The 12,185-nt window shown below is 39.0% G+C and overlaps 1 protein-coding gene across 3 annotated transcripts; it reads left to right on the forward strand.

Annotated features, from left to right (window-relative positions):
- Positions 1-279: 279 nt before the first annotated feature.
- rab36 (RAB36, member RAS oncogene family) lies at positions 280-10,273 on the forward strand. 3 transcript variants are annotated; one of them, XM_083568855.1, is made up of 11 exons: positions 309-637; positions 3,159-3,251; positions 4,411-4,502; positions 4,997-5,062; positions 5,162-5,263; positions 6,034-6,098; positions 6,190-6,241; positions 7,843-7,924; positions 8,905-8,995; positions 9,231-9,341; positions 9,841-10,273. In XM_083568855.1, the coding sequence occupies exons 2-11, from the start codon at positions 3,198-3,200 to the stop codon at positions 9,897-9,899; spliced, it is 774 nt and encodes a 257-aa protein (XP_083424981.1). In that variant the 5' UTR covers positions 309-637; positions 3,159-3,197; the 3' UTR covers positions 9,900-10,273. The 3 variants fall into 3 exon arrangements, with proteins under 3 accessions (XP_083424982.1, XP_083424981.1, XP_083424980.1); XM_083568854.1 differs by having other exon boundaries at positions 310-705; XM_083568856.1 differs by lacking the exons at positions 7,843-7,924; positions 8,905-8,995; positions 9,231-9,341; positions 9,841-10,273 and adding an exon at positions 6,530-7,793 and having other exon boundaries at positions 280-705.
- Positions 10,274-12,185: the final 1,912 nt, after the last annotated feature.

Raw genomic sequence — 12,185 nt, forward strand, 5'->3', positions numbered from 1 at the left:
TTGCGGTGACCTTCAACAACACCACAGCAATCAGTGAGACAGCTTTATTCTTTTATTGTAAAAAAAAATACACAGTCATACGGGTTAAAAAATAATACAAATAATATTCATTTAAATAACAAACAAACTAATAAAATCATTAATTTAGTAGCAAATTATGATTTGTGGAAAAAGTTTTAGTTTGATTTTGAGCTGATTATTTTACACTTAGGTCGTGTGTGTGTGTGTGTGTGTGTGTGTGTGAACAGAAATGCAAATGGCGGAAACACGTGGTGACAGGTAAACCGTTCATTGATTGATTCATCGTCGTCATGGTAACCACTGTCAAGCCTCGGAAATCTCGCGAGACTTTGTTGGACTTGATAATTTACATCATATTTCATTATAAATCTTGACTATAGCAGTACACCCACTAAACGTACAATACATTTGTACATGTTTGCTCGTTTCTCCTTCCTTTTATTTGCATGAAAGTTCTCTAAACGTAGGTATCGCGAGATATCGCGTAAAATCGCGTCACGTGACTTTGGATGGAGGATGGAGGGGTGTCGTCTGGTAAGACGAGCCACGTGACGTCGAGCTGTTGCCATGGAGATTTGGGTTGACTGATGCACCTTGCGGAAGCGTGTGGAGCGGAGTTGCGTTTTTATTCATTATTTTATTCAAATAATAATAACAAAAACATTACAATAAACGTTAGGAGTGGTGAGTAGAAAGCGGCGTCTTGGTGTAAAATGTCTGAAATGTTACAGAGAAAAAGATTTAGTGCATGAAAACGTGTCCTATATGAGCCCTAAATGATGCAGAATTAATCCTAAATCGAAAACTGGGTTTTGGGATATAAATGTCTTTATTTCTGGACTGTAAAATGTCTATATTTTCTTGAATGTGCAGTTTGGAGTGTGTAAAAGATGTATGTTTACTTTTTCACCCACATACAGCAATGCAACAATACCATTCTATGCTTTTATAAATACTGGGCATCATATTTGCATGTTTATTTGCCCTCTGAGATTGAATTGACTTCATTTGGATTGTAATTTGGTCACTCACACACATCATAGTCCCGCTGTGTTGTGTTGAAATACCTGAAACTTTTCAAACACTAGTCCCATCTGAATTAATCCACTTCTTAATACAATCATTAGGACACCACGGCTGTAGAAACCATCGAAATTAGAGATTTAGAGCATAGATATTAGATATCACACACAGGAAACTCATATTGTGAGAACGAATGCTGTTACTAAAGCGAGAATCCCGAAAACTAGAATTCTCCTTTCACTGGAGCCACAGCTGCACCACAGCTGCACCGCCCAGCATACATCATCAACCCTGGGTTTTCCCCACATTTTCTAGATTTTCCTGGGGATTTGAACTGGAAGCAAATTTTGTGTTTTTGTTGTGTGCAAATTCAACAGTGAAGAAAATGTAAAAAGTGTGAACGGTTTATAAAAAACAAGTGTTTTGAACTGTTTTTGAGCTTTTCTTGTAAGTAAAAAGGCAAAAAAAGACAGAACAGCTATTAAATCCAGGCGAATAGATTTCAACTTGTGCAGTTTGCTATAGATTTAGGTTGCGAGTTCTGACTAATAAAGCTAGAAACAGCATATTTTCGCCCTGGTGATCAGAACTTTAATGAATACAGCTGTTGCCTGACCAATCAAAGAGAAGTAGAGCTATAACTTTGAATGAAAAACTCTCTGAGTGTAGGAGAGAAAGGACCGCATGAACAAATGGTCAGCAAGATGATGTGAGCCAATTTTGAAGCATGCTATTGTAACATTTTGACCAGTAGGTGGCGATAAATTTGTCGCATTGCTCTCAGTGTCATTTGAACAAACCATCTGGAATATTCCAAATTCTTTTTTTCTTTTTTCTTTTCTTTTTGTGGTGATGACGGTTGGACAAAATTTGTTGGAGGTCTCTTGAACAAAACAATCCAAGCCGACAGAAGACTTAATTAGGAGGGAATTTACGTCATTAGGTGCATGTTTTTCCTTAAGGGACTTTCAAATTAGCCTCAGATTTAACTGCATGATTGGCAGCGTTTGGTTCAAGTTTGGTCCACGATCACTGTGCCAAAATTCATTTGAACTTCTTATCAGACGCTATCATCTGTAGAAAAGAAGGATGAATCCGACAATGACAAAGAAGAAAACGAAAAGTAGAAAAACACTCCGGTGTCCAGGTCACTTTGGTGCTTGGCCCCCTAAATACAGCTTGAGGATGATCTCTGGTGTTTTAATTTAATGTTTTAAATACACAACATTTAGAAAAAGAAGAAGAAAAAGAACAAGATGATGACAAAGAAGAAGAAGGAGAACATGGTGATTAAGTAGAAGATAAGGAAGAAAAAGTCTCCATAATTACAGCTTTTATATTATTGAGAGTGAAAACCAGCACATTTACATTAATGGCATTTTGAAGATCATTTAGTTTTTCACCTGAGCAGTTACGAGATCTGTGGTTTTATCATCACCTAGATTTTCTCAGCCAAATGTGGTGCCTCCTCAATCTCTTTCCACAAAACTGGAGGTACACAACTGTAAAGGACGTCTTTGGATGTGGTTCCAACATCACAATGCTCCTGTGCACAAAATCAGCTCCATGAAGATTTACATGGGTTAGAAGTGTGTAGAAGGTCTCACGTGGCCTGCTTTAGAGTTCGGATCTCATCCCTATTGATCACTTTTGGAATGAATTAGAATCTACTAGACCTTCCTACTAGAATCCTCACCTCATCCACATCAGTAACATCTATGTGTCTGAATGAGCACAAAGCTCCATAAATCACTCCAAAATCGATTGGAACATCTTCCCAGAATTCCCACTGAGGTTTTTCTAACAGCAAATGGAGACTAAATGTGTAAAGGTTTATTCAAAAAGCACAATCTTATAGTCAGGTGTCCACGAAAGTTCTCGCCCATGCAGTATGCGTCCGAGCAAATCAGTTACCGCGTGTTTTCGTCTCCTAGCGAACAGCTGAGGCGAAGAAACACCCTGCTGGTGCTGAATAAACATTTCCAGTGTTGCAGTGTCGTTATCTCAAACCACAACACGCTTTAATGCAGCGCAGCGTTTTCGATATGGAAGGATGATGTGTTATTTTCGGTGTACTTCATCTGTAATAAACGTGTCCTGCGTTCCCTCTGCAGGTCAGAGGTCAGTCGCTTCAGCTGCTGTGAGACGGCACAATGCAGTTCATTCCTCCTGTCAGCAAAAACAGGATCGTATCTACATTTCCCAAGGTAACGATTATTATTACTTTCTAATAACTACCCGAAAAAATACGGACAAAAATATCGGAACACCAGACTTTTTTAGCCTCGTTCGTATGTTCCTCAAACTGATACCACAAAAGTAGGAGAAATACAATTGTACAAGACGTCGTTGAACATGGGATCGTGAAATTTTTCCGTCACTTGAGACCCAAACCTGTTCCAGCATGACAATAACCCTGAAGATATGCTTCACATGGGTTGGAGTGAAGCTGACTGCACCTCAGGCCTCCTCACCTCACCTACATCAGTACCTGATTTTTTTACATAAATCTCCACTAATCACTCCACAATCTAGTAGAACATCTTCTCAGAATAGCGGAGGTTAAAATGAAACCCTGGCAAACCAGCCAAAGAGACGTTTCACATGATCAGGACGTGCGGAAGAACATCACGAGGGATCAGGAAGACCTTCAACGAACTCGATCATCAAAAATGCCGAAACCCTCCGGCAACTAACGATCGGTGGAGAAGAATCCACACGATCAGATCAAAGGTCGCCGTTTTGACAGCGTAGCGGAGATCCAGAAGGTGCTAACGCGCTTGGAAAAGAAGACTTCCAGGACACACGTTCCAGAAACGTAGACAAATAACGTGCTTTCTTGTAAACAGAGCGAGTCTCGAAACTTTTGGACACCATCTCGTACCAATCTTACGTGCAAGTCTCCACAAACTTTTGAGTGCATAATATATTTCATCAAAGCTGCTGAATTCTCCATGCTGATTGGTCAGAAGGTTTTGGTTTATTCCTTGTAACGAATAGCGCAGCCACAAACGTCTGGTTTCTACCTGATTAATACACATGTCCAGTTGCGTCATTGTTTTCTTGTAGTAACATTTTATTAAGATCACATGAACACGTGATCTGATGGCAAGACATTTCCAAAAAACGTGTAAATGAAGAACATTTGATGATGAAGAACAATGGCGGGAATGTGGAGGTCGATAGCAGTGTGAATCGGGATGCGACTAGCACTTAGTAAACCCTTGCTAGCTGTTTTATTTTTTTGCTTGCTTGCTAGCTAGTTACTGTACATTCATACGTAATGACTAGTACCATTTCTCCGTGTCTGTGTGTGTGTGTGTGTGTGTGTGTGTGTGTGTGTGTGTGTGTGTGTGTGTGTTGCAGTGTTATAATCCACAAGCATGTCTGCAGATGAAGGAGGACTGGAGCGCTGAAGCTAAACTCGCTTTTAAAGACCGAGCCACCAGACAGCATGGGTAAAAACCACCGTCTTCATCGTGTTGATTTCATGCGAGCTAAAAGCAGACGTACGCATCACTTCCAGTTAGCAGGGTAATAAGCCCCCGAGAAACCACCAATCCATTTTCTCAGACTCGTCATGGACTCGTCTCGCACAGAACTGTATGGGCAAAAGTTTGTGGACACCCTGTGCATAAGACGATGTGCTTTTTGAACATCCCGTTCCACATTCTTTGTTCCACATTATTTGCTGTTTTTATAACTTTTATTCTTCAGGGAAGATGTTCTATATTTTGAGATTTGTGTGAGAAATGGTAGAAAAACCAGTGGCTCAGTGGAGAAAACATTGGACTCCTGATTGGAGTTCAAATCCTTCGAGGGCCCTTAAACAAGACCCCTATGCCTTTAAATTCAGGAAATTGAATGTGCTTTGATTTGAAGATCTTTCCCATGTGCTGTACTGGTGCAAACCCAAAGCCCTGAGAGGACATACATGTTTTTTCCTGGACAGATCGAAGATGTCTAAAGTGGTGGTGGTGGGAGACCTGAACGTAGGGAAGACCTGCTTAATTAACAGGTAATAATGTGTAATTGGAGTTAGGTCTGTGATCTACAGGGCTTGTTTGTCAGCGTACGGTGTTTTCTGGATGATAACGGAGATGATCTTGTGCTTCAGGTTCTGTAAAGACGTCTTCGATCGCGACTACAAGGCCACCATCGGGGTCGACTTCGAAATCGTGAGATTTGAACTGTCAGGGCTTCCGTTTTCTCTTCAGATGTGAGTGCTGAGTCTTCTTCATGTCAGGTTTCTCACAGAGTGACGCTGCTTGTGTATACACGTAGGACTGGATCAGATCTTCCTCAGATCAGATCTTCCTCCTTCCGCCGAAAAAGTCGGCGGCTACTTTGAAAATCTTTTTTTTATTTATTTATTTTTTTTTACTGGTAATAAAAAACATTTCAAGCAAATAATCTGATTTTCAATATTTTAATATTCAGGATTCAGTACTTTTTCTAGGTAAAATGTAAGCGAATGTGCAACCTGACATTTAATTTTTTACAAAAATTAAACATGAGACATGAAATAATTGAATAAAATCAGATTAATAAATTGAAATCTACTCAATTATGAAATTATGAAATTAAATCATTCAATTAAATCAAATTAATAATTTAATTTAATGATATGAATTATTCAATTGATAAACAAAAATTGAGTTAAGAAATTAAATCAATTATTATATGAAATAAAAAATATTCACTTGTTTAATTTAATTAATTAAATGACTATTATTGAATGATTAAATGAAATGGAAGAAAATGAATTAATAAATTAAATTAATTGTAATCCATTAGTCGATGAAAAGAAATTCATAAAATGACATCAATTCAATGAAATTGAATGAAATGAATGCAATTGAATAAAATGATGTGAAATTAAATAATTTAAAGAATTTAATAATTGAAGAAATTTGATTCCACAAAATCCACTTTTCCTTTTCTTCATTATAATACACACAGTGTGTAAATGTTCTCTTCTCCCCGTAGCTGGGACACGGCAGGCCAGGAGAAGTTCAAATGCATCGCTGCAGCGTATTACAGAGGAGCTCAGGGTACGACCCTCGTTCCTCCACTCCTACATCTTTATTCATTCCATCACACAGCACATGCAACACGTCGCTCCTGTGTTTTTCTTCTCCACAGTCATCGTCGCTGTATTCGACATGACGGACATTAAAACGCTGGAACACACGAAGTGAGTTGTGGATTTTTACACGCTGTGTTTGGAGGGTTTTTCCGTTCGCAGGATTGATAAAAGCACAGAAAATCGAGAGGAGAAACTCCAGTGTCTTCTTCTATTACAAGAAATGTGATGCGCCAACGTTTATTAACAGTAAAACGTTTTTTAAAAAGTAGACGGCATCTACCTTTTGAGGTTTTGTGGAGCTTTTAGAGATCATTTGTACCCTGGAGAAAGTCTCTGAGTGGGTTTTCATGACTTTGTGCCTGTTTTATCGGCTTTCTGCTATTTTTGGTTTGGTAGACATTCGGTGCCCTTCCTAGACGTTTTCTCTCATTTGGAGGAAGCAGAGCTGAAGATGTTGAGGTTTTCATTGGGAGTGACGAAAATGGACAGAATTAGAAAGAGGGACAGCGCATGTAGGACGTTTTGGAGACAAGGTGAGGGAGGTGAGATTAAGATGGTGTGGACATGTGCAGAGGAGGGACATGGGGTATATCAGTAGGAGAATGCTGAGGATGGAGACACCAGGAAGGAGGAAAAGAGGAAGACGAAGGAGGAGGTTTATGGATGTGGTGAGGAAAGACATGCAGGTAGTTGGTGTGAAAGAGGCAGATGTAGAGGACAGGGGGGGTATGGAGACGGATGATCCGCTGTGGCGACCCCTAATGGGAGCAGCCGAAAGAAGTAGAAGAAGAAGTAAGGCTTTAGTACCATTTGTAGAGGAGTTTTGGCAGTTTTTAGAAGCTTTGTGCCATTCTTGAGGCTCTTTGCTCTTCTTAGAAGACTTGTTCCAGACTTTACCCCTCTTTTGTAGAAAATCATTGGCTATAAAAAAACGTTTTTATGAGTAGGAGTTTCATTGACTTTAGCAATTCATTTAAAGTTTGTCTTTTTGTTTCATTTACATTTTATGGCATGTGGCAGACGCCTTTATTCAGAGAGATTTACATTGAACTCATTCATATAACTGAGCAGTGGTTTAGGGCCTCACTCAGGGGCCCAGGAGTGGATTTAAAGTCTTCGGATTTACAGTCCAAAGCCTTGAGTACTAAGCTAGCACCTCATCTTACCACCACATTTGTGGAGAAAAGATATACACTATATGGATAAGTTTGTGGACACCTGACATGTATTTGCTTTCTAAACATCCCATTCCACATTTTGACTCTATACTCACCTCCACTCTACTGAGAAGATGTTCCACTAGATTTTGAAGTGTGCCTTTGGAGATTTGTGGTGCTCTGAGGTGAACTCTATAGCAGGAGATCTTCCACTCCGATCCTTGTAAAGCATATGCTCATTGAGCTGGTTTTGTACACAGGAGCATCGCCATGCTGGAACAGGTTTGAGTCTCCTAACATCCAAAATCCTCCTATACGATTGCGCGCCTTGATCTTTGTGGAAACAATTTGTAGAAGAAGCACATATGGCGGGAACAGGCAGGTGTCCCAATACTTTTGAGCACAGCGTGTACTTATGGTCAAAGGCTAATAATTAAAATGTGTAATTTCATATGAGCCCAGGATTCAATTCTATTTCAGAATCACATAGAAATACGTGTTACACATGTTGTAGGTCTCAGTTTCTCTAAAGCGTAACGTTTTTTCTCTCAGGCAGTGGCTGATTGAAGCGCTGAACGAGAACGAACCCAACTCCTGCTTTATTTTCTTGGTCGGAACCAAAAGAGATCTGATGGTGAGAATTCAGTTCCTCTGCCTCGTTCCTCACACTGACACACATCCAGAGGCAGAGACACAAACACCTCCACCACCACCACCTCCACCAACACCACCTCCACATCTGCAGCTGCACCACCTACTTCTTTTAAAAGCAGTCATTAAAAAAAAACAAAAAAACGAATTAGTGTAAAATAAAACAAATAAACAACAAACAAATAAAATTAATAGTAATAATAATAATAAGAAGAAGAAGAAATAATAAAATAAAATCTATATTTTATTATTATTTTTTTATTATTATTATTATTATTATTATTATTATTATTATTAATATTATTATATATTTTTTTAAACCCTATAATTTTAAATCCTATTGTACTTTTTATTCTTTATATTTTATTTCTAATTTCTTTTTTTATTTTCTGTTTCTATTTACAAGTCGGACAGTCGTAATAAGCGTTTCACTATGTATAAATGCGTATGTGACGAATAAAATTTAATTTGAAATTTATGAAATTAAATAATTAAATAAAATATAATAATTTAATTAGAGAATTATAAAAAATTATATTTAAAAAAAATCGAATAATTTGCTAAATGAAAAAAAATGTATGAAATTAAATAAATTGAATGTGATTAAATCTGTGGTGGAAAATTTCCTCGACTGATTTCCTTCTGGAAAATTCCACCGTATCGAACATCCGTCAGTGTGGAAGATCAGGTGATCAGATGAGCTGTTACTATAGAAACGGTAACATATGAAAGCGATATTGATATTAATACAAAGTGGTCAAAGAGATGCTGTCGTAAAGAATACACACCTTCTGACCAATCAGAATCGAGAATTCAAGACCACTGGATTTAAATATCACATGCCCCTGAAATAAATGATGATGATGAAGATGATGATGATAATGATGATTTATTGTGTGTGTGTGTGTGTGTGTGTGTGTGTGTGTGTGTGTGTGTGTGTGTGTGTGTGTGTGTGTGTATTAGTCTCCAGAGGAATGCCGGAGGACAGAGAGAGATGCGGTGAAGATGGCGGATGAGATGAACGCAGAGTTCTGGTCCGTCTCGTCCAAAACAGGTAAAGAGGGACACCGTCCTCGCAGTCCAGAGAGACACACTGCAGATCTTCCAGAGCTTCGTGACCTCCATTAGAGGGACTGTGGAGCAGAGGACAGCAGAGAAAAGCTGACTGATGTCTGGACGTGTGTCTCAAATGTAACAAGTTTCTGTGTTCAGTCTGAGAGACCAGATGATGATAATCTGTGTGTGTGTGTGTGTGTGTGTGTGTGTGTGTGTGTGTGTGTGTGTGACAGGAGAAAACGTGCAGCAGTTTTTCTTCCGTGTGGCTGCTCTGGCTTTCGAGGACTCCGTGGTGAAGGGGGCGGAGCTCTGCAGCGGCACAGCGCGGATTGGAGACGTCATTAGTAAGTGCGTGTGTGTGTGTGTGTGTGTGTGTGTGTGTGGGTGTGTGTGTGTGTGCGTGTTAGAGATAATGATACACATTTCAGAAATGAATCTTGTTTGTTGTTTGTTTCAGTTATGTGTAAGTTTTATATTATAGTTATTTATTTGTGTGTTTACGTCACTGTGGGTGTGTTTGTTGTGTTTGTGCTCTTTTGGCTGGTTGAGTTTGTGTTTTGGTTTGAGGAGTTTGTTGATTTTTTTGTTTTGTTTTTCATTTCGAGTTTTTTCCGTTCGACTTTACGTTTCGTTTACATTTGGTGTTTGTTTGTTTGTTTCTGTGTGTTGCTTGTTTTGTTTATTATTTTTTAAAAAGCAATGACAATAGTAATAATTATTATTATAATTATAATAGTATTAATAATAATAATAATAATGATCACTATAGCAATAATAATAATATCAAAACAACAACAACAATAATAATTGTAATAATAATAATGATTATAATTTATTTGACAGAGGTGGATCACACTTCGGTGCGCTCTGAGGTGAAGGCAGAGAGGAAGAGCTGCTGCTGATCTGATGGAGAAGCTCCGCACGCTGAAGAGCTCAGACTCCGAAACGTAATCATTTTAAAGGGAAAAACACAGAATCAGTCACACACACACACACACACACACACACACACACACACACACACAAACACACACTGAACTGCTGAAGTGTTTCCACCCTCAGTATTGTGCTGCTTTAATCACTGCCGCTGTAGAACTGAACAGAGGGAAGATAACACACACGGACGAGTGTGAACACGACTGCCGCTTCACCACATCACTACTTTCTTTCAGTATTTTGTTGTAAAAGATTGTAACTGAGCAGCTGTTTGATCAGATATTAACGTGAATTTGCATTATTTTACCTTTTTTTACAACATTAAAGGAAGAGTACTGTTTTTCTTTTTCACTGAGTTTTCCTCTTTTCTTTTCAATATTTTGCAATTTCACTCGAGTATTAAATAATGGAGTAATTGATGGCAGCGGGGGTGAGGCCGAGCTCGGGTTTGTGAATAAAGGGGCGAGATATCTGTTTATCTATCTATCTATCTATCTATCTATCTATCTATCTATCTATCTATCTATCTATCTATCTATCTATCTATCTGTCTGTCTGTCTGTCTGTCTGTCTGTCTGTCTGTCTGTCTGTCTGTCTGTCTGTCTGTCTGTCTGTCTGACCCTAAACATTCAACCCTAAACACACACACGCGCACTCACACACACACACACACACACACACACACACACACACACACACACACACACACACACACACACACACACACACACACACACACAGGTGCATCTCCATAAAGGAGAATATCATTAAAAAGTTTATTCTATTTAAGTAATTGAATACGAAAAAGTGAAACTTGTATATTGTATAGATTTATTTTAGTAATTTAATATAAAACATTCATCACACACATGCTGATATATTTCAAGTGTTTATTTCTTAAACTTTTGATGATTACGGCTTACAGCTAATGAAAACCCAAAATTTGGTGTCTCTAAAAATTGGAATATTGTGAAAAAGTTGAATCTCTGAGACTCGTGGTGTCACACTCTAATCAGCTCATTAAATCCAAACACCTGCAAAGGTTTCCTGAGCCTTTAAATTGTGTCTCAGTCTGGTTAAGGCTACACAATCATGGGGAAGACTGCTGACTCGACAGTTGTCCAGAAGACGATCATTGACACCCTGCACATGGAGGGTAAGAGACAAAAGGTTAATAGAAGGTGAAACAAAGCTCATTCAAGAATTTAGGGAGATTCACAAAAAATGGACTGCAGCAGGAGTCAGTGCTTAAAGAGCCTCCACACACAGACGTATCCATGGGCTACAACTGACACGTTCCTCGTGTGGAGCAGCTCCCGAACCAGAGACAACGTCGAGGTGACTTACCTGGGCAAAGGACAAAAAGGACTGGACTGTTGCTCAGTGGGCCAAAGTAATCTTTTCAGATGAAAGCAAAAGAAAAGTTTGCATTTTATTCGGAAATCAGGGTCCCAGAGTCTGGAGGAAGAGAGGAGAGGCACAGAATCCAAGTTGCTTGAGGTCCAGTGTAAAGTTTGCACAGTCAGTGGTGGTTTGGGGAGTCGTGTTGTCTGCTGGTGTTGGTCCACTGTGTTTTATCAGGTCCAAGGTCAGCACAGCCGTCTACCAGGAATCTTTAGAGCACTTCATGCTTCCCTCTGCTGACCAGCTTTATGGAGATGCTGATTTCATTTTCCAGCAGGATTTGGCTCCTGCCCACACTGCCAATAGTACTAATACCTGGTTTAAGGACCATACTATCCACGTGCTTGATTGGCCAGCAAACTCGCCCGACCTAAACCCCATGAAGAATCTATGGGGTATTGTTAAGAGGAGGATATGAGACACCAGACCCAACAATGTAGAAGAGCTGAAGGCCGCTATCGGAGCAACCTGGGCTTCCATAACACGTCAGCAGCATCACAGACCGATCGCCTTCATGCCATTAATGCAAGAATATCGAGTGTTAAGTTCTGTACATCAGTAGTCCAGCATTTCTGTGTTAAAAATCTTTTTTTTTTTTATATATATATATTTTTCTTCTTGGTCTTAAATAATTTTCTGAGAAACTGAGTTTTGAGTTTTTATTAGCTGTAAGTCATAATCATTAAAAGTAAAAGTAAAAACACTTGAAATATATCAGTCTGTGTGTGATGAGTGTTTTATATTAAATTACTAAAATAAATCAACTTTTTAATGATATTCAAATTTATTGAGATGCACCTGCACATACACGGCTGAAGCGGCAGTTCCGCTCCTGGCCGCTAGATGTC

The sequence above is a fragment of the Silurus aristotelis genome, assembly GCF_946808225.1.
Source record: "Silurus aristotelis genome assembly, chromosome: 18".
NCBI classification, from domain to species: Eukaryota; Metazoa; Chordata; class Actinopteri; order Siluriformes; family Siluridae; genus Silurus; species Silurus aristotelis.

Excerpts from the sequence above, each read along its gene's own strand:
- rab36 (XM_083568855.1), top strand. The coding sequence starts at position 3,198 with ATGCAGTTCATTCCTCCTGTCAGCAAAAACAGGATCGTATCTACATTT. Across the intron at positions 4,503-4,996 it reads CGAGCCACCAGACAGCATGG|ATCGAAGATGTCTAAAGTGG; the intron begins GTAAAAACCACC and ends TTTCCTGGACAG. Across the intron at positions 9,342-9,840 it reads GCGGATTGGAGACGTCATTA|AGGTGGATCACACTTCGGTG; the intron begins GTAAGTGCGTGT and ends TTTATTTGACAG.